The sequence below is a fragment of the Parus major genome, chromosome 2 (assembly GCF_001522545.3).
Source record: "Parus major isolate Abel chromosome 2, Parus_major1.1, whole genome shotgun sequence".
Taxonomy (NCBI): domain Eukaryota; kingdom Metazoa; phylum Chordata; class Aves; order Passeriformes; family Paridae; genus Parus; species Parus major.
The window spans coordinates 24,057,281-24,078,882 of record NC_031769.1 but is presented as its reverse complement, the minus strand read 5'-3'; the positions used below and the strand labels follow the sequence as shown (position 1 = coordinate 24,078,882).

The 21,602-nt window shown below is 40.8% G+C and overlaps 1 protein-coding gene across 4 annotated transcripts in view; it reads right to left on the bottom strand.

Annotated features, from left to right (window-relative positions):
- Positions 1–20,520, bottom strand: part of PPP1R9A (protein phosphatase 1 regulatory subunit 9A) — a 131,898-nt gene extending 111,378 nt beyond the window's left edge. For 2 of the 4 annotated variants that reach the window (XM_015618034.2, XM_015618035.2), the window contains exon 1: positions 18,824–20,520. In XM_015618034.2, coding sequence (XP_015473520.1) covers positions 18,824–20,281 — 1,458 coding nt within the window. In that variant the 5' untranslated portion in view covers positions 20,282–20,520. The remainder of the gene's footprint in view (positions 1–18,823) is intronic. The other 2 variants (XM_015618036.2, XM_015618037.2) reach the window with 1 other exon arrangement.
- Positions 20,521–21,602: the final 1,082 nt, after the last annotated feature.

Here is a 21,602-nt window from a genome sequence, read left to right as displayed (position 1 = left end):
AATACAGTACTTAAATACAGTACTTGACATTTGCAATTTTTTTATCTGGATGTCATGATTCAGCAAACCTGTGAAAACCAGAAGGCATAAGTGTTTCAGCTACAGAGAAACCCATAATTTAGAGCAAATTAAAACATAACATAGAGAAATAAAAATAGCTGGCCTTACATGCTGCCTTCTAGGTGCTGTTTGCTTTTTCCTCCTGCACAAATTGCAAACATACATCCATTTATATTATCAATCCACACAGAAATTTGAACTCAAGGCAAAACACAACCAAACCTTGTTTGTGGACAAGGTCTTTATCTGAGGGCATTCACATAAGCATGAAGCAGACTGAAAAAAAAATTATTTTGTTTGCAAAACAGGCAAGTTACTCCCAGTCTGCACAGGGAGGAGACAACAATTTTCTACTGTGAAGGTGGAAGAAAGGCTTTCTGGAAAATATGCTGAGTTGCTATGAAGCATCTGCTGTTTCCCAGATGGGGCAGAAACTCTTGATGTACAGCCAGAGCCCAAGGACACAACAGAGTGGACATATGAGGGACAGTTTGTGTCAAGACCTAGACTGGGTAGTTAATTCCATTTATGTTAAATACACCACTGTGACATATTATATGCAATGGATTCACTTTTGTTACTCTATACTGTGGGAAACTGTTTTCTTTTTCAGTGCTCCAAACAGCATTTCTGAAGACTTTTGAAAAAATCTGGGAGAGAAAAGACCAGCTCATAACATCTGAAATACTTGGCAGAGCTCAATCCTGTAAGCAGATTCTCAGCTGGATACATCATCACCTACTGCAAAAATCCAGGGGGTTTCTGTAAGAATACAAACTGAAAAAGTTTTGCACTCAGTGCAGACTGTCCTAGATCACACAAAGTTCTCATATGCTTCTTGTACACTAATTTCTTAATTTGCAGTACCAGAAAAAAGTTTGATAGAGTAGAAAGATAACTCCACATAATAGCAAAAATATCTTGTGCATATTCAAAGACAAAATCCTCCACATTATATAATGACTCTGAAAACTATTCACAGAACACAATACAGAATACACTTCCTTAAGATATCCACATAGAGGGGGGGAAAAAAAGAAAGGCAACACCAGCCTCCAAACTTTTAGCTTGACTAAGGAGAATTGTCTGCACTGGGGAAGAGCTGGTATTTGTGCAGCTCACTAACAGCAGTATGCTACTGTCCTACATCTGCCCACAGTTTAGCAAAACAAAGCAAAAAAGACCAAATCAAAGCCTGTGGAACACAGCAGAAAAAAAAAAACCAAAACCTTCTAGGTCTTATCACTCTGTAAGGCACTTAAAAGACTGGCAGTCCAAAGAGCTTCATGATGGGATGGAATAATTATGTCAGCTTAACATGTCTGCATCAAGCCTCCCAGCACCCTCAGTCTTAGGCTAACACAGGAAGAGTCACCACAAGTGCTGTGTAAATGCTCTTTAAACCACCACAGGAAAAAGAAAAGGCCACTATCTATAAATCACATAAAACAACATATAGCTTCCTCTACAGAAGGACATAAAAGTGAACCAGCCATCACCTCCAAATTTAAGAAAAAAACTCTCTGATTCTTCAAATACTGTATTCTGAAAAACAGCTTACCAGAAACTTGCACTTGCATCCAGTGATATATAGAGAACAGGCATTTATTTAGTTACATGCAGGATCCTAGACACTCCATCTAATCATGAAAGGAATCTTTTCTTCAAATTGGAAGCCTTCTAAACTACATCCTTGAACTACCATAAATAAAATTCTGGGAAAGCATCAAATAAGTTCATAATCTCTTGCTGTGAGTAGCATATAATTATGAGCAAATTCTGTAACCATCCATCAGCAATTAGCATTTGGAGAGGCAGGCTCAGTAAGGAAAATTTACTTGGCTTATTTTAACACATAAAATAAGAAAAAATACATTACTCTATTGTAAAGTAAATCAGTCTTTTATTTGGCACCCAACAGCTACAACTAGACTGCTTTTGGTACCAACCTGTCTTATTTAATTTTAATCCAGCTACACCTAATTTATACTGCTGCCTGCAGCAGCATATACACACACTCCCCATGACAGTCCCCCCATCTTAAATCTCCTTCTCCCAGATCATAACTTGATAGCATTATAGCAATGAAAGGAGAACAGATTCAGGAACTGTAATTTGTTTCTAACTTTTATCGGTCAAGCATATAATTACATCCATGAAAGGTAGTATTTTCAAGGAAGTATTGAGTCACATTGGACTGCTGCAGAGAAGAAAGCACTATCATAAAAACACTAGGAGCTCAAAGCATGGTTTGAAGCCACATTTTTTACTTCCTCTATATTAATTTCAGTTTCAGTTCTGCTGAAGATAGCACTGATAACAAGCTCATCTTGTCAGCCAGTTACAAGTCAGGTACAGTTCCTTCCTCAACACATTACCTACCTTTTCATCATTTCTGAAACCTGGTTTCACAGGTAGTAAAGAGCTACAGTAAAGTGGGAGGTGTGTTTTGGAGATGCTGAAGATCGCACAGAAGCTCTCTCAAGTCACAGTGGTGCAGGAGAGAGCAGTAAAGCAGGCAAGGGCTCCAGCACAGGGGGCTGCAGGTCCAGGCTCTTTCCTCAGATTTCACGTGTACTTCATTTACTTGTAAGAATGTGAGCACATATTGTAAACTGTGAGTAGGATTTTCCTTCTGAACTGTAGTATTGCAACATCAATTCATCAGTATCATAAGACTCCCCAAAGGTTGTTTTACAGTTTTTATTTTCCATTAAAACTTGAAGGTCTTAATTCTACTCCTCCCTCTTCCACTAACCCCTTTGCATAACTGAGTACTATTTCATCTTGTTCTGACTGCTTCTCTCCCTACTGTCTGCTGTGCTCATTTATATTAATTATGCAGACAAAGAGACATTCTAGCTACGAAGTGAGTACCTTGATAAGGCCCTGACTGTGTCTTCAAGACACAAATAAGAAAGCCTATCCTGGTTAGCCTGGTTTTAAAATTATTCTAGCTTCTTTATTCATTGATGTTTTATTTATCTCTTCCCCCTATCCTAGCCCTGGGGGAATGCTCCACACTGAAATTGCTTTAGAGTAGTGGAGTTAAATGTTAGCCTTTCTCACCTCTCAGCCACCACTTTCAAAGAGCATAATGGGAAGGAGAGACAATCAAACAAAATTTTAAAAAGAGGCATGTTCCAGCTAATATTGTGACTGAAGAAAACAGGACGGAGAAGCATCCAGAAGACCGTTCTGGTTTGAGACACAAATAATATCTGTTATCACTAACTGGGGACTCCAATTCAGTAAAGCACTTATGTTATCAGTTGGTCAAAGAAAACCACAATATTTATGTACAGACTAAACCAAAAACCTGAGGTTGATCACTTAAACCCCCCACAAAATCCAAAGGGAAATGAAGTTGCGATGGGGTGGTGCTACACAAGCACAAACATTCACCAAGGCCCTGCCTAGGGTCAAGAATCAATCTATTGAGTACTACAGTCTCTCTGACTTCTTTCAGCTTAAAGCCCAGGTAAAAGCTGCAAACAGACGTCTCCTCTGCCCAGTGCTCAGCTGCCTTCTGAAGGCAATTTGAGCAATTTGATCAAAAACCCAAGAAAGACCTAACTCTCTTTGTGAAAGCCTGTCCAGGAGATGAACATGACAGTAATGATCACCATATAAAAGGCCAAGTGCCTGTAATGTTCATCCACTACATGAGAGTTAAAATTTAATTCCCCTTATATTGAAAAATCTCTTCTTAAATCTAACAGCTCCTTACAGTTTAATTTTAACGAATATTTCAGCACATCTTAGATCTCAAAGCAGCCTCCTCAGAGACTAAAGGCAACAGTCTAAATATTAAGCTATGCAGTCATGTTTGCCCTGGTGTTCTTTCTAGTGCCAGGACCTGCAAAATCATTCAGTACAGACAGTTCTTTTGGTCCCACGTTCAACTGAAATGACAGAAAAACACACTGTAGCCCAGGGTGCAGTGTTTAGGTAGATGCTCTTCTAGAAAATTACGGAGGTCCAAGTCCCCCTCCTATGCACATCTTCCAAAAATGCTTACTCCTTCTCCATACTCTTTTATTAATTGCTTGGACCAGCCAAAGTTTTTACTAAAATGTTACTGCAGATTTTCAACACACATGAGAAGTTGCTAGCCTTCATGAGATGAGGTACATTACACTCCAAGATCAGTAAGAAATCTCATTAAGTGCTAGCAAATAGCGAAACGTAATATTGATCAGCTTAGAGGTGCAATGTGATCACACAAAGGAGACTCACTGGATAGTAATTAAACTAAAAATCTGCTTTCAACTGAAGGCACTACAGCCTCTTCCACAAATCTGTGCCACTTGTTATAAACTGTCAGGCAAAAACTACAGGATATTTTTTTTAGTTATACATGCAATGTACTGAGAATTATGAATTGAAGTAATTTCCTTTATTAACAACACAGCTTTTCATCTCTTTGAATATTAACAGATATTGAAACTATTTCCAGCAAAGCATCAGCTCACAGTTTCATTAGAGATCTACCTGAAGCAGACATTTTCTGACACAATTCTTGTAAGCGGATGAAGAGACCATCCCACCAGTACTTAGTATAATTAGACAACAGACTACATGTTCAGTGCACTGTTTTAGGCTCCTTGCATAACAGACTACAATTCCTAGGGCTGGCTGCTGTGGGAAAACAAAGTCAAAGCACAGAATAAAGGCCCACAATTGTTGTTATTATCGTAGCTAAAAAATACCCTACAGTCTCACTGCTAGACTTCTAGCACAGGTGGCAAGTCCACTGGCAATTCATGTAATAGTTCAGTCTCCCCTTTTAATAATCATAATCCAGTTTTAAGTAGAATTCCCTGAAGTCATCTCAATTTGAAAAAGCTTTTAACAATGTCACCTGATTTTGCTGTATTACACCACTCTCTGAAGTTCTGTTTGTTCCAAACTTTCCCATTCTGTTAGGTTTACTTGCTGTCACATCCATGAGAAAAAGAAGTACGGTCTGCTTTGCAACACCATTCAACACTGCTGAATGTCTTCAGGTCAGTGCCATCATCACATCTATCCAGGTGCCCTGTTACAAATGCACACTGATCACTTAATTTTTATTCCAAATGGTACAGAAAATGACACAGGAGTCAGTGATGTTTATTGACGATTTCCAGGACCATTGTCTGTCATTCTTATGCAGTAAGTATAGTTTGCATTCTGTAGTACAGAGGCTCTCAGGAATTCTTGCATGCAAGTTCAGTGCTCTGAATCAGAGTCGGTGGTGTAATCCCTGGAAATCCATTACCAGTACCACTAAACTAATTTACTGATCAAGCTCCTGACAGCAGCATGACGAAGGGCTGCACAATGTCTAGGAGTCCCAAAAATATCTTGTTTCTGATGGTGACACTGATGTCTACACCAAATATACAAATATGGATGTAAGCAGAAGCAGTTCATTCAAAGTTAAGATGTTTCAAATGTCATTTATTGCACGATTGCATTTTTTTCACTTTAGAAACGTAATAAAATCTGAAGTCTAAAAGGGTATGAGGGACAGTCCTCCTTTTCATCTACTGCCAGTGGTTTTTTCAAGTAGTGAGACAAAAGATAAAATTTTGACCTTTATTTTCAAAGTAATCCTAGCCAGCCATTAAATGACAACTATTATTCATCAAGTCACCAAGTGATGTTGTATCTTGGAATTCCAGTGCTAATAAAAGACAAAGAATTTCATCTAGTATTTCATGGTTATAATACCACTCCTGTTCAAAAGAGAACAAAAAATACCTAATACCAGAGAGAAGTCATGACATGCTTACCTTTAACAGACTTTTGCTACATCCTCTTGGCAGGCTTACCCTGCACTGCAAAAATTCTTGCAGCTAAAACAAGCTCCACACCCTTGGGAGAATTATGTTTGTAATGTAAGAATGAATTTCAGAATTTTTAAGACAAAAATTAATCTTTCAGAACATTTTGATGAATTATCACTACAGTATTTTATTAGTCAAGTATCTGCATACATAAATAAGTTTTTTATTTTAATTCCAATTTTTCTAAGTGTACAAGTGTATCCTCTAAAAAGTAGTGGCAGTAGATTTGCCTATAAGTTGGTCAGATGAAGCAGATACTTCACACAACACAGATCAGAGAAAACACTTTTTCTCCTCTCAGGTGTCAGCCACGGTTTTAAGGAAAACTGTGATAGAACATATGGCACATCTAGATTTTGTTGTCTCTCACACAATAAAGAAGCAAGCTATCAAAAGCTAAGCCTGAGATCAGAACAATCTGTGGAGAGTACAAGAACCAGAGAATGAACAGCATTCATGAAGCCTCTATGGGTATGAAGCTATATATTTCACACATTATTTACTCATTATAAATAATAAAATACATTAAACAAAATCTACATATAATGCTGCAACAAAAACTCGGTGGAGAAGGTACCACAGTAAATTCTTGACTCAAGTGACAAACGTAATCTGCATAAAACAATGAAAGAATTATAAACTAAATGATTAAAAAGGTTTCTTTGTTGTGTTTTCAATTTTTTAATGCAATGCAAAATGTCAAGTATGTAGTCCTAGAAAACAAGCAAACTGAGGATAAGAGGGGAAATTCTGACCTAGACGAAACTGCAGCCCTGGGAGTGTCCAGAATCAGTGGCAGGGGGGGTGGGGGAAGAGGAAGAAGAGGGAAAAAAACAGAGACTGCACTTTAAAACCAAAATATCTCTTCAGTGCTCAGGTAGCATCAGGTAGTCGAGTGAGGCAAAACAGTGAAGAAAGAGTTCAACTGCGTATTTTGCATAATGCCATACTGAAGGACTACTACTGCAGCAGGAAGCACCTAGCTCTTATAAAAAGGCCAAAAACCTGTCCTGTGGCTTCTTTTGAATCCTAAAGGCTGCAAGTGCAGTGCTGTCAAGTACCACTGACTTATGAAAGCTGCACCCTGTCAGGTCACAGTGCTGGGTACTGACCCAGTCCTGACCCAGCCTGCGCTCCCACGCCATCGCCCAGCTGGGGCATGAGACCACCGCTGCTCTCCCACCACCACCGAGCTTCCCACTGCCGGGTTTAGCTTCCAGCAGCACAGCATTCTCAAGGCAGATTCAGCTTCCTCAAACCCAGAAACTTAGTGTTCTTAATGGAAGGGATTATATACAGTGGTTCTGCAGCACGTAGAGACACAAGCAACCCTCTGCACTAGGAAAATAAAATCAATAAAGTAAATCATATGTCGGCACAAGAGGCTTGCTTTAATAGAACCACTTTTAAGCCAAAGGAGTGAAAACAATTTATACTATTTGCTATTTTTTATTCCCTTTTTTCAGAGTAGTATTCAAAACACGTCTCACTAACCCTCTCATATTTCAGAAATGGCTGTTGGTCATCTCCAGACATACATATTGGTCTCTCTTCTGGGAGTTCTTAAACTTTACAAGATCAGCAAAATCCCTCTGCTCTTCTTCACTACTGGAGAGATAAACTAGATACACTAGACAAAATCAGCAACTTGGTACATTTTATAAAGTGAGTAATTCAAATATTTCACTTAAGGTATACAGCCCAGGATGAGATTATTTATCAGTTTAACCACAGCTTTAGAGTATTTGGCCTCAACTGGGCACTCAGATCATATTCCCATTCCAATCAAGGCTTACCCCAGAAGCAGCCATCCAGACTTCAGCTACTGCTACATGCAAAATGTTGGTGGGCCTTGCCACTGCTGCAAATGAACACTACTCCTCAACAGTTTTATTTCTGCATAGGCAGTTTTAAATTTTTCCTCTTCATCATAAATAGTAAAGTCATAATATTTAAGTATTTCCCTAAAATCTTTTGCCTTATTAAATGCTACTTAAAAGGTTAGGTCAACCTGCTTATGTATACAACAAAGTATGTCCCAAAAAATCTCTTAAAATCCTATCTTAGTTGTTTCAATTAGCAGTGGTAGGCCTAGTTTCTCATTAACAAGAAACATTAAAAGTCTAGTATCAAACTTAACTATCTGTAATTACAAAGTAAGAATTCCAGATTTATGCAATGAACTCTTACTAAAATACTCACCTAGACTTAAACAACATTAACTATTACAATCAAACCTACTGGAGCTGCTGCACCTGATAAATAATACAAGAGATCACTTAGTACATTTTATAAATAATAAAATTAAGAGAATTTATCTTGGATGCAATTTAACTGCTTCCTTTACTGAAGTTCACTATTAGGAAAATAGTTTCTATCTGATGTAAATGAAGCAACAGAACCACAAGATGGCTCAAACTGGAAGGGATGTAGAAAGGTCATCTGGCCCATTCCCCCCAGCTCAAGCACAAGCACTCCTTGCACAGGACCATGTCCAGACAGCTTTTGAGTAACTCCATAGATGGAGCATCCATAGCCTCTCATAACCTGTGTCAGTGCTCAGTCACCCTCACAGGGAAAGAATTTCCTGATGTTCACAGGAAACCTCCTGAGTTTCAGCTGGTGCCCACCCTGTCACTTGCCATAACTGGAAAGAGGCTGGCTCTGTTTTGTTTGCACCTTCCCTTCAAGTATTTATATACATTAGTAAGACCATCATTGAGTCTTCACCTCTCCAGGCTCAGCAGCCACAGTCCTCAGCCTTTCCTCGCAGGACAGATGCTCCAGACCTGTAATCATCTTAATGGGCCTTCCCTGGACTTTCTCCAGTCTCCTGGGCTGGGGAGCCTGGAATAGGGCCCAAAGCTCCACATGTGGCCTCAGTGGTATTGGGGAGGGATCACCTCCCTTGACCTGACAGCAGCACTCATCTTAACACAGCCCAAAATACAATCAGTCTTCCTTGTTACGCAAGCACATGGCTGACTCACATTTCACTTGATGTCGTCCAGCACCCCAGAGCCTCTTCTGCAGAGCTGAAGAGGACCCACCCTGTGGATGGTCCCCCAGGATATAATGGTGCATGGGGCCAGGCGCAGGACTCTGCACCTCTCTCCCTGTTGAACCCTGTGAGGTTTGTGGCTTCCCACCTCTCTGTTCAGCCAGTTCCCAATCTACCTCACTGTCTGCTCATCTAGCCTGCATTTAACAAGCTTCTCTATGAATATGTTAAGCTAAAAGCCTCACTGAAGTGAATGCAGACAATAGCCACTGCTCTCCCCTCACCTGTTAAAGCCAGTCATTTCTCTGTAGATGGTTATGAGGTTGATTAGGCACAACTTCCCCTTTTTAATGGTCAAGATTTACTGGTAATGACTGCGTCATGCACTTGCAGTAAACCACAGTAAGTCTCAGCAGTTATTCTGGATCTACAGCTGTTAAGCTTGGAGAATTATTCCCTGGAATTATTTAACTAAGAAAGAGTGAAAAGAAAAAAAAAAAAAAAAGAGGAAGAAAAAAAGAGCCCCTCTGTTTAATGGTATTTTTGCCCCCCCAATTTAAATATTAACATGAAAGAAACAAGCAAAACATTAGGGAAGCATTTTTTAGACAACCTCCTAAATTAAGAAAGATAAAATTGAGCAACTACCTCAGAGGAAAATGGCTGGGCAAAAGGGAATAAAGAGCTACGTGGTCTGGTAGTCTCCCCCTATCAAACGTCATACTGAAACATTCTCATTCGTGTCAGTGCACTTTGCCACACTGCTAAACCACCAGCTTTTTTTCAAGTGCTCTAAACCTCTGGATTCATGAGTTCTCTCTGGTTTGCCCTTGCAACACTAACATATTTTGAGTATTCTATTTAAACAGCCTATGCACAATGAAATCTTCTGGGCAATCAATCACTCAAGCCAGAACTACTGAGAAAGTATCTCTGAGCTCTTAAGAAGGCAGAGTTAATAGGTATGTCAGATTCTAAGGAATCTGGAATGTGTCAGTACCTAAATATATCACCATCCATCTCAAAGATAACTGCAAGCTTATGAAGATGTAAAGATGATTACAAGTTAGATTAAAAAAAAACCCTAATGTTTTATCATAAAGGCCATGATCTAGATTAATTAGAGAGGAGTTTGATAGCATGACTTTTGAAAGCCTCTGTAATTTATTGCTTTCAAACAACTAATGCAAAACACAGTGATTTTATCAAATGGAAGTCCCTAGGTCTACAGGCAGCATAGATTGAATCCTGGAAGATATCCTTTCTTGTGAACCAGCATCTTATGCCCTTGAGACTGTTCACTGAATATTAAGGCAGATGGAAACTGCAGAGTGGAACATGAGAAGTTACAGATGTGCACAGACTAAGAAGTGCAGCTTTATGTATAACAGCACAAGGCACACGGGTCTTGGAGATAAATTCTGCATTCACTTCTTCCACTAACTTTATCATATGGAATTATCTGAGTGATCTGATGAGTCTCTTGAATCAATTCTCATAACTCCAGTAAAATTAGCTTCTCCCAATAGGATACTTTCTGTATAAAAAATGACACCACAATATTATCCACTGCTTTCTAACATTTAATTACAGCCAATGTCTCTTACTCTTTTTAATAGATTATTTGTGGCCTTCAAGTTCAACAGAGCTGAAAGTAATTAATAATATAATATTGATAATTGGTAGATTATCAATATTATATAATATAAATAAATATTGGTAATTAATAATATATTTATAATTTTAAGAATTAAAAAAATTAACAGACACTACTAGACAACACAGTAGTCTATCAGGAGCACAGGAAGAGTACCTGCTATTAAAACTTTTTAATCTTAGTTAGAAAACATTCAATTTTATCTTAAAAGTGAAATGCTGCCCCTTAGCTTTCAGGTGTCTTTTCTTTTGAAAGCAGAAATGCAATAACAGTCCTTTTCAGGACTTGTGCAAGATAAATTTCTTAAGGCCCCTGTTTTATGATAGAACTAACCAAGAGAAAGCACATAAGAGCATGAAGTTGGTACAGCTCTTACTGCAAAACCACTTGCCTTAAGTAGAATCCAACAGACACAGTCCAGATGAAGTCTCCTTGGCGAGTTATAAAATGACACCCATAATTCCATACTGCTTCCAAAATATTTTGCTTCATGTTATTGAGAATGCCATTTGCCTTCCTCACAGCTGCATCACATCATAGGATGCTGCTGTCATTCTGCAAGAGCAAGTCAGAGTGGCTTTCTCCTTTAGCTGTCATCCCCTACAAATGATCACTAGTTTACTGTGAAAGTTCTTAGCTCATAATCCATCCCCACTACTCAAGTTCTCCCAGTCACCCATATTATACTGTAATCCTATGCAATGATAAGGCTTCCCCACTTTCCGTCAAAAGCAAGTGTCATTAGTGCACTCCAACTTCCTGGGACAGAACTACTGAAATTTTTAACAAGGTCTTTTATCTTATCAAAGGCAGATCCTAATTTAGTCTGGCATATACTACCTCTGATAAATCCATTTACATGTATTCCATTTTCCTCTCTGCCTTTGATTCTTTAAAAAGTGTTCTCTATTGCTTTGCTATGGGGGAAAAAAAAATTGTAATTTTCAGGCAGCCAAAACCACTTTTTTTTTCTACTTTTGGAAAAACAGCTATTAAATTTGCTCTTCTGTGGTTAAACACCATCTCAGCTTTGATAGTACTCTTTTAGTTTTGAAGTATTTGGTACAAGATCTTCTAAAACGCAGCTCCTTTGACCCAGCCCCATACAAACCTGAGCACTAGGAACCTGTAGGTTTCTCCTTCATTTCACTATATGAATTTCCTCAACAAACTGGGGGTGATAACGGGCCATAACTTCACACTCACTGCACAACACTCACCCTCCTTCCTTGCTGAATTTTTAATGGATGAATAGCTTTTTACTACTTGGATCATTTTCCTTTTCAAGGTCAAAATCAGCTTGACTTCTGGCAACTTCTTAGTCACATTTAAGACTTCTGAACTCTATGACATTCTTAATTTTTTCAACAACCACTTCTGCCACTCCTTCTAAGTTCTTGGCTAACTTATAATGTTCTCTTTGGCTGACTTTTCTTCTGATTAGGTCTGCAATCATTCTGCTTGTGTACTCTGCTTTTTCTTGGGATGAAAATCCTACGCACTTTTTCTAATTCTGAATCAAAGAGTTCCCTTTGGTCTTTGGTTCAGCTAATTTCAAACCATTTCCCTACAGCTTCTCAGTCTGCATTTTTGAAATTCAAAACCTTTAATTGGAAACCCCTTTCAATCTAAACCGCCTAAGCCTCTGATGCAATTATTTAATCCAAATTCTGTTTCTACATACAGTCCTTCTAGAATGCCCTCAGTACTTATGAAACACAATTTTTAGGAAGCATTATTTGTTTTTAGTTCAAGAACTATGTGTGTGAACACTGCACCCAGAACTCCTGATCTCTTGAATCAGTAGTGAAATTATGCCTTATATAAGAGTTAGACTCCACAGCCTATTGTAACAGGGAAATAACTTTATTCCATTTACTGTAACCCAATAATTCCATGTATATTTAATACAAGAAAACCCTTTTGCACCTGAAATTGTGTACAAGAGACTCATCATGAAGGCATAAAATTCCACAGCAATAATGAAGTATCTGTGTTCACCAAAGTGACTGAACCAAAATATTGATAATATTATAATAATTCTGAAATGCTTTATCCTTTCACTATTTGTTATCTGAGTGCATCCAGTCTTTGAATCCTTAATATTTACTTCTCATTCCTTCCTGCTTCTCTGCCCCTCCTCTGTATGGCCCCTTTTTCAGTAACATCCTGATCTTTCTCACAGAATGTTCTTACCAACAATCCTCGGGTGGCTCCACAGATACCCAGGTATTGGTGTTTGAGGATACATATTAGTTCTCTTATCTTCTAGGCTTCTACATGGACACAGGAGCTGAAGTAGTGAACCAAACTCAAGGAAAACAAAACATTCTTTCAGCAATTTTAGCAAGAGCTACGCATCTTTTTTTTTAATCTGTAATCTTTAATAATTAACCCGGTCAAAAAGTGGATGAATTTCTCAGATTCTGTAACCATTTCAAATCTAACAAAGCCTCAGGATCTTTCTGGAAATCCTGACTTCCATACTGGCCTTAGATATACAAGTGTCTTAACATGCAGAGTGACTGCTTTCCTTTTAGAATCACAGGCTTACTGCAAGTGGAAAATGTGGAGATCATGAAAATCCAACTCTGTATTCATTTAAGTTAAATACACATAGAAATGATAAGTTTGGACTGTACTGAGCTTGTGCATGGGTAATCTTCTCTTATGATTCCTGTGATTCAAAATAGTTCATCAACATTTTAACAACAAGCACATACAATACCGAGCAATGCATCAAGCAAAGAAATACTTCTTTTTTACACTAAGGCTTGAAAATGTTTTCAGCCTACTTTATTATTATGGTTATTATATAAAGAATAATGATATTTTAAATTAAGTATTTCAAACTTAATTAGTGCCAGATTGTTTCAAATTATTTCTCCACATCTATTTACATTCCTGAACATATTTTGTTGGGGCGCGCCCTGGTATCAATATAGGCTGAGGGAATTAAGAGATCAAGAGCAGCCCTGCCCAGAAGGACCTGGGGGTGCTGGTGGATGAGAGGCTGGACATGACCTGGCCATGTGCACTCACAGCCCAGAAAGCCAAAGGTGTCCTGGGCTGCACCAAAAGCAGCGTGGGCAGCAGGGCAGGGGAGGGGATTCTGCCCCTCTGCTCTGCTCTGGTGAGAGAGATCCCACCTGGAACACAGCACCCAGCCCTGGGGTGCCCAGCTCAGGAAGGACATGGAGCTGTTGGAGTGAGCCCAGAGGAGGGACACTAAGTGGATTAGAGTGAAGAAGCACCTTTCCTAAGAGGAAAGGCAGAGATAATTTGGATTGTTCAGCCTGGAAAAGGGAAAAAGCTTACAAGAAAGATGGAGAGAGACATTTTACAAGGGCTTGTAGTGACAGTACAAGGGGGAATAGGTTCAAATTGAAAGAAGGTAAGTTTAAATTACGTATTAGGAAAAGATTCTTTACTGTGAGAGTGGTGAGACACTGAAACACAGAGAAGCTGTGGATACTCCATCCCCAGAAATGTTCAAGGCCAGATCAGATGGAACTGAGAAACCTGGTCTAGTGGAAGGAGTGCCTGCCCATGGCAGAGGGCCTAGAGCTAAATGACCTTTCAGGACCCCTCAGAAATGAGGAATATCTGAAAGATTCATTAGTTGAAACGATTTTGAGAAAAAGTTTGTAAAAAAGTGTAGTTCATAAAAAAAATTCAAAGCAACTGTTAAACACAAATTTCATTTATGTTCTACGCTAAACTATAATCACAGCACTTGCAAATTTTCTTCAAAGGCAAGAGAGAGTGTTAGTTCCAATTCCTGAAGACCACTTGAACAAGACATGATCTGGAAAACTGAAGTATTGTGGGGTATAAAATTCAGTCGTGCTGCATGACAGAAGAGAGGAAGCACAATAGGAGGCATGGGCACTAGTGATTACATTCTCTTCATACAGAATTAGCTGAAGTATGGAAGAGCCATTTTCTACGTACCTTCCTTTCATGTTACCCTCCCTCCCACCTGCCCCCACAACTCAGCAGAGGTCTGCAGGGATGTCCCTTCACCACTGCACACCTAAGGAAGCTTTAGAGAACAGTAAAAACTGCGGCAGAAGCTTGGGCCAAACCCCCTCGCAGCACCACAAGTTCCCTGCTGTCTGCCATACGGTCTGTCACATAATACCCAACCCCTTGGCTGGTAGGACAGAGGCAGTAGAGCAGAAGGTTGCAAAAGGAGGCTCAGCAGGAGACACAAATTGCTGTTAACAGCTTTAAATGGTTTAATGTGTACCTGGTGCCAGGAATCAGGCACCAACTGAAGACACAGCCATCAGCTATCACGGCAACAGAAACTATGGACTTGGAAAGGGAAAAGGTGAACATTACTCTTCATCCTAATTCTACCTGGGATGGAGGAAGCACAGCTCAAAAAATGACTTATGATTTGGACAATCAATACGTTTTCACTCGCTAGGGAGTAGAAAGCCACAAGCTAATGAATTCTGCATTACAGGCAAACCTTGCCCAATTAGCCCACCGTGTCTGGGAAGCAGTACATAACCCAACCCTCAGAAAAGCTTGCAAAACCCAATGGAAGACCAATACATCAATGAGTGCTGGGTTGGCAGGGGGAGTTTGGGGTGGGGATGTTGTTTTGTTTCTTTGGTAGAAAAGTATCCCTGGAAAAACCAGGGTATGTTTTTCCTCATCCCATTTACTTAACTTTTTCACCTCGTACACTTGCCCTGGAGAACTTCAGTTCTATCCCTGAGCACAAACACAACACCTCAACACAAGAGCAGGCCAGTGCTGATAAAGGCCTCTGTATCACTACATAAACAGTCATATGAACAACTACAGAAATGTTCACATCCCTTGTTTAGCAACACACTCCTGTCCACTGCCACTCTAGGGCCCTTTTGTACTCCTTCTCATTAACAGCACCAAGCTGATTTAAGCTCCCACAGACACACACAACTGCTCATGTCAGCAATACCACACTCCAAATACCTAGAAACTCCCCAAGCCTGCAGTGGCCTCTGGGCAGTCACCTACTCCTAAAGGGATTTTCAACAGAGATGAAATCAGCGAATATATCCCATAATCCTAGAGCAGAGCAAATGGCCCATGGAGTATGGGATCTGTGATAGCAAAATTACAGACTGTAACACAGTAGAATTTCCTGTATGCACTGACTTGCGTCTTCCTCTTGATAGTGAGTTTCTTAATAATTGAGTCTTTTTCCTGGGAGACAAGCAGAATTCAGCCTTTATCAGTCTGGGAAGATTTTATTAATTTACCCTTCTGCCTATACTTCACTGTTTCTCATAGTCCTCGAGCATTTTCCCTAAAGCGACAAAAAAAAAAAATCTCACATGTCTGCCTGAAGAAATCACATAGAAAAACAGTCCAAAGACGTTTACCTAAACCTGTTGAGATCTTCAAGTAACAACTTCATGGCAATAACTACCCACTGACTCCACAATTCACACATTCAAATGCCAACTTCATTAATTATTTCAGAGTTCTCCTGTAGGAGGAGAGTGAAGGTACAATACTGAAATCAACACTAAACATCTAGAGTCTGGGTTGGATTTTGCACACCACTATCTAGCAGAATAGTTAAGTACAAATTCCATCATTTTCATAAAGACAGATCAGTTTCCAACAGTTCAGAAAATACTCCTATATTGCTTTGTATTTTTCTCTCTTGCAATCACACCAAGCATGAGATGATGTTCAGCTACCTATTAATGAAACCAGTCATGCCCACCAGCACACAAAATTGTGTAGAACAGAAAAATCCTTAAACAGTTGCTGTCTATTCAGTCAGAAGCAACATGCCCGTGTACCAGATGGGCACAGGGAGTGATGGATAAGTTCACCTGCTGGCACTGTGTGAGGGGACAGAACACAAGTCCCCCTGGCTGCCTGCTGTGCTGCCAGCCAGCTCCCAGCCTCCTAGAGCGTGCCCCATGGGCAGCGCTGCTAGAGAAGGAGGGCAGGAGCCCAGGGACCCGTGAGCCACAAGGAGCCTCCAGGGGATTCTCCAGCTGCCCTCCTGGTGCCTGCCCATGGCGGCGTGGCCGGCCAGTGACCTGATGCCCCTGGCAGCCTGCCCTGGCTCACCCAGCTTCTCACTGCTGAGGGAATTACACAGCACTGCGGAGAGAAGGGAGGACAGCTCGAGAGGCAGCTTCTAATTTTCCACAACTTTTGCTGCAGTTCCTCCTGCTAGGGCCAGCCTTCCACATGGTCTCACTTCTGCTTCCCCACATGACTAACAGATTGCATGCACCGGAGGCACCCAGGACAAAAAGCAGGAGATCTCCCAAACCTCCCCATCCCTCCTACACTGCTTTCTCCCAGCACAGCTTCTATGCCATTTTCTTCCCATCTACAGTAAAGATGATCGGATAATTAAAGCAATTATTCTTTTACTTTGGATAAGCTTAAGAGCACTTTATGCTTAAATGCATGACAAATGTTCTCTTTTAATTATTTACAAAAATTACTTTTAGAGCATTTTCCTGATAGGCTGTTATTATTACTGTACAATACGTAAGCCGACAGGAACACAGCATAAAAATTTGAAAAGAAAGAATACAAATAACTGAGAAAATACTCTTAGTGTAGTTGGCATGACAGCATGATTCAGACAGGCAACAGCAATACACTGCAGTAAAAATGTCACTATTAGCTCTTCTAGAAACACCAAAAAAGTCTGACCATCTCAAGAATAAAATCAGTGAAGTCACCTTCCGTATTCTCATCTGCTGGAACCATCATAAATAACTGGTAGATCTTTAAGAAGAGAGATCATCTTGTCTATAAGTACATCTTGTCTATTAGCTTGAGCAGGAAAGGAGTGGAGGGGACAACTTCCTTTGTAATCAAAGTTTTCCCCACTTCACCTCCCCCCAAGAATTCAGGAGGAACAGCTACTTTAATATGGGAATAATCAAGAGGGAACAAAAGTACTCAAATTTTTGGTTCATGATGCAAGCCTCAACAAAACACTAACAAATTAGAATTAAAAGAAAAACCAATTATTTTGTCTTGAGATATTTTCTTTCAGTATGAAAAAAAGCTCTTTTCAAAGTATGAAGAAAGACTGTTCTTTTCCCTCCACCCCATGATAAACAAATATGAAAATCTGGTTATTTTATTGAGACAAGAAGTTCAAAACACAATATACATCGTACCCTACTTTAAATCACAGGCAGTAAATCCAGATTTTGTAAATCACATTACTTTGAGTTTACCACTGGAACTTCTGTTCATTGACTTAGTAATTTTCATTACTAAAATCACGCAATGAAAACAGTCAACTTCAATTACACATTTTTAGTTTTAAAATGTTTACATTTCAAATACTCCATGGCATATTTCTGTTTCAAGAAGCCATTTCTGCAACAACTGCTATGGTTTTGAATTGTTCATTAGAGACGTAAGGCATCTCCAGCCAGGGTCAAACCACCACATACATGCACTAAAACCAACTTACTTATATTTAACCCTGACACTAAGCAGTGAAAATCTGGTACAACAGAACATAAAAAGCTATTGACCAGTTATTCCTTCTCAAACTGAAAAGTACTGGAAACAATATTCTTAGTGGTAACTTCAAGGTACTTAAACATTATCAGCTCTGCAAAAAGCACATCCTTCACTAGGTGTTTTAGTCAACTGACTTCACCCTTCGGTAGCACCAAGACATATTCTCTCTCTATATATATATATATAAAGGCTTTAAAAGTTTTAAATAAGTGACAATGCTACTAGAAAAGATGATACTAATTGAGATGTGGAGTTTTAACAGTCCTCTACTACAAAATCACACTATAGTTCAGGACACACTCTTTAAACACAGGTACTTTCAGAATATGCTGAGATCTGGGGAAAAGGCTTTCAATCCAAAGAAGCTGTGATTTCAAAGGAAATGAAACAAGCAGCACAGAAGTCATAAAATACCCACATTGACATCTCACAATATGGTTACAGCCCAGTCTCAGAAGTCAAAACATACATGTTAAAATTCTTGAACTTCACAAGTCCAGCTGTCATTCTCAAATTCTGCTGGTTTAGTCAGGCACCAAGAAATCTAGGAAATTACATGAGCTCATCAGAGCTTAGCTGCTTTACTTCATTTAAAATTATGTTCACTGGCTGACTGCAATAAAAACATGCATCAAAAAATCTTCTGAAATCTTTTTAGAGTTGAGATCAAATGTCAAAATCTCCTTCAAGTAAAGCAACATTTGAAAACAAAGAAAACTGCAAAAAAAAAAAGAACTTAAGAAACCTTACCTTAATAGGAGCCCGGCTAAACTTTATTTTTCGATTGGCTGGGATTTCATCTTCATCTGGCAATCCATTAATTTCAGAATATTCCATATCAGGTTCATAACAGTTATTTTCATCACTATCATCCAGATCATCCTGTTCTGTACCTGTCTCTCCCCAGTCAGAATTATATCTGGATCGTACCCGATAGACATTGTAGTCAGAGTGCATGTACACATGGGAACTCTCAAAATTATTCACATCTTCATGCCCATCTTTTTCACTTGCTTCATCATAATGGGACTCAGTAGCATCTGAAATTGCATCTGTGGCAAAATCACCACCTGAAGCTACATTTTTTGTTAACTCTGCAGCTTCAGGCCGATCAAAGATACCTTCTGTATGTTCTGACCGTTCCTTCTGTTGCACCAAAACTCCTGTCTCTGTTTTTGACTTACTCCTCAGACAGCTGTCCACAGATCTTTCACTGTCAAGCACACCAACCAAATCCTGTTGACCTGCTGCAGAGCCCTCAACAGAATCAGCACTTGCCTCTGTGCTCTTTTTTATTTCTTCAGTTGCTTTTGTACTTGCTGAAGTGCCTGTGGACACTTTCTGCCTCGGTGTTGAAGGCGTGTTAGTCTGCTGAGAGTTCTCAACAGACATCACGCCCGTACTCTGTTTGGCTGGGGGAGACCACGTGCTGGCCTCTTTCAAAGGACTGAAACCCTCAAGGTTTGCAACTGGGGTAGAGATATTTGTGACAGCAGATGAAAGGTTTAGTGGATAGTGACCAGTTACAGAGTACTCTTCGCTGTTTTCTGACTTCTCTACGATTACATTGTGTGAATCAGTGTTTTCAAATACTGCACTGAGCTGACTCACAGTTGGAGAGACAGTCTCTGTCCTTGGGCTAAGACTGTCCAGTGAATCAGTGCTGCCTCTGTGAGACTTCGAGCTGCACCACTCATCCGGGAGTTCATTAGAAATGCTTTTCTCTTTCTTTGGGGAATAGCGATTTGAACGTTCATGAGCATTTCGCTCAAACATCTTCCGAGTTTCAGTAAACTTGGAATAGGAAGGACCATCATGGAGAGTGTCGAATCTACTTATCCTTTCAGAGACGGACGATTCCAACTTTACGATTGAACCATCTGCTTTTTCTACAAACTCTTTGGGTCTAATTCGTCTTTGAGGTGATGGAGGGCCTCCCTTCCCCCTGGTTTTAGGGGCAACTCCAGCACTTTCAGTGGGCTCCATGCCCATCTGCATAAATAAGTTCTTGATCCTATTGACATTTGAGCCATATTTCCTTCCCCTGGTCTGTGAGGCCTCTCCTTCCTCTTTCGCTTTTTGGTCTCCATCTGATTTCGGTTTGTCAAAGGTGCTTTTCAGCGCCTGAAACTCAGTTCTGTAAGCATTTCTGTGAGGAGAGGCACTTCGGAGGGTGGATCTTTCTCCTGAAGACTCTGTTTTCATCATGTTTACTTCAGGAGCGTGAAACCTGCTTGCATAGTTTCTGCGGTACCACTCTCAGTAGTTCGTCACAGCAGAGATTCTGCTTGAGGAGTGTTTCTCCTCAGGGGCCACTGCCCCTCAGCAGGGCCATGCCTGACAGATCTGGAGGCAAGGATCTAAATAAACACGTCAATTTCGACAAAGCACGACTGAGGACTGTCAAGAACAGGGGCTGATTTAACCTGCAATAGAAAGGAGGGCTTTCTGAAACCAAGTCAGGTACTTTAAATCTGTCACAATTTCCATTTACCATTTTCTGACATGTTTACAAAAAACCAGGAAAAAAAGAAATACAAACCAACACTGCACAGACATGTGAAAACTTGCCATTACAAACTTTTTCAAATTGACTGTTGCATAATTTACAATCTATAACATCATAGTGAAAGAACAAATAATCGTATCTTTCCATTCACAAGTATAGTATCATGGCACAAATATGCATGCAAAGGAAAGGCAATGTGGTATGAAATATGAGGCACTGCAAGACAATCCTTGCTCCCTCAGTGAAACATAATGGTAGAAATACTATAGTACTTCTAGAAATGCAAATTAAACATCAGCTCGAGGGTATACAAAAAACTGCACCCAAAGTTAACACCTTCAGCTGACAGGGTAAATGAAGTGAAATCCCGTAAGAGAAAGTTGCCCCTTGTCACGGCCAGCGGTTTTATCGTCTGGAAGATCCTGGAGGTACCACCGAGGAGACGCACAAACGGAGCCAGGAGCTGGACCACTCCCACGCCCCGGCCCCAGGGGCTCACCCCCGTCCCCCGCAGCCCGGCGAAGGGGAGCACGGGGGTCTCCCGAGCCAACCCCCACTCCCTTCCCCTCCGTTCCTGCTCCCCAGCCTTCGCCCTGCCGCGCCGTGGCCGCCGAGGCGGGGACGCCTCACTCTGGCCGCTGCACGCCCGGTGCCGGTACCGGGAGCCGAGAGCGGTGTTCCCGGCCCCGCGCACCTCCCGCTCCGCTCCCGCCGATCGCCACGGGCGACTGGAAAGGCCACGCGCGGCAGAGACCCACAGGGAGCCGTGCAGCCCTCGCAGAAGGCAATAAACTCAACCCTGGAGAGCAGCGCTGGAGCCCCCGCGGCGGCTCCTGCTCGGGCGGCCGTGCCGCGCCGCCCCGGCGGGCTGGAGCCGCGGGGCCGCGGGCGGCAGCACCTTGCGGCGGGGCAGTGCCCGGGCAGGCGCCCGCCGCCCCCGCGGAGCGCCCGCCGCCCCCGCGGAACAAAAGCCCAGTGCCAGCGCCGCTCCTCGCGGAGCCCGGCGCTTCTGCCGCCGAG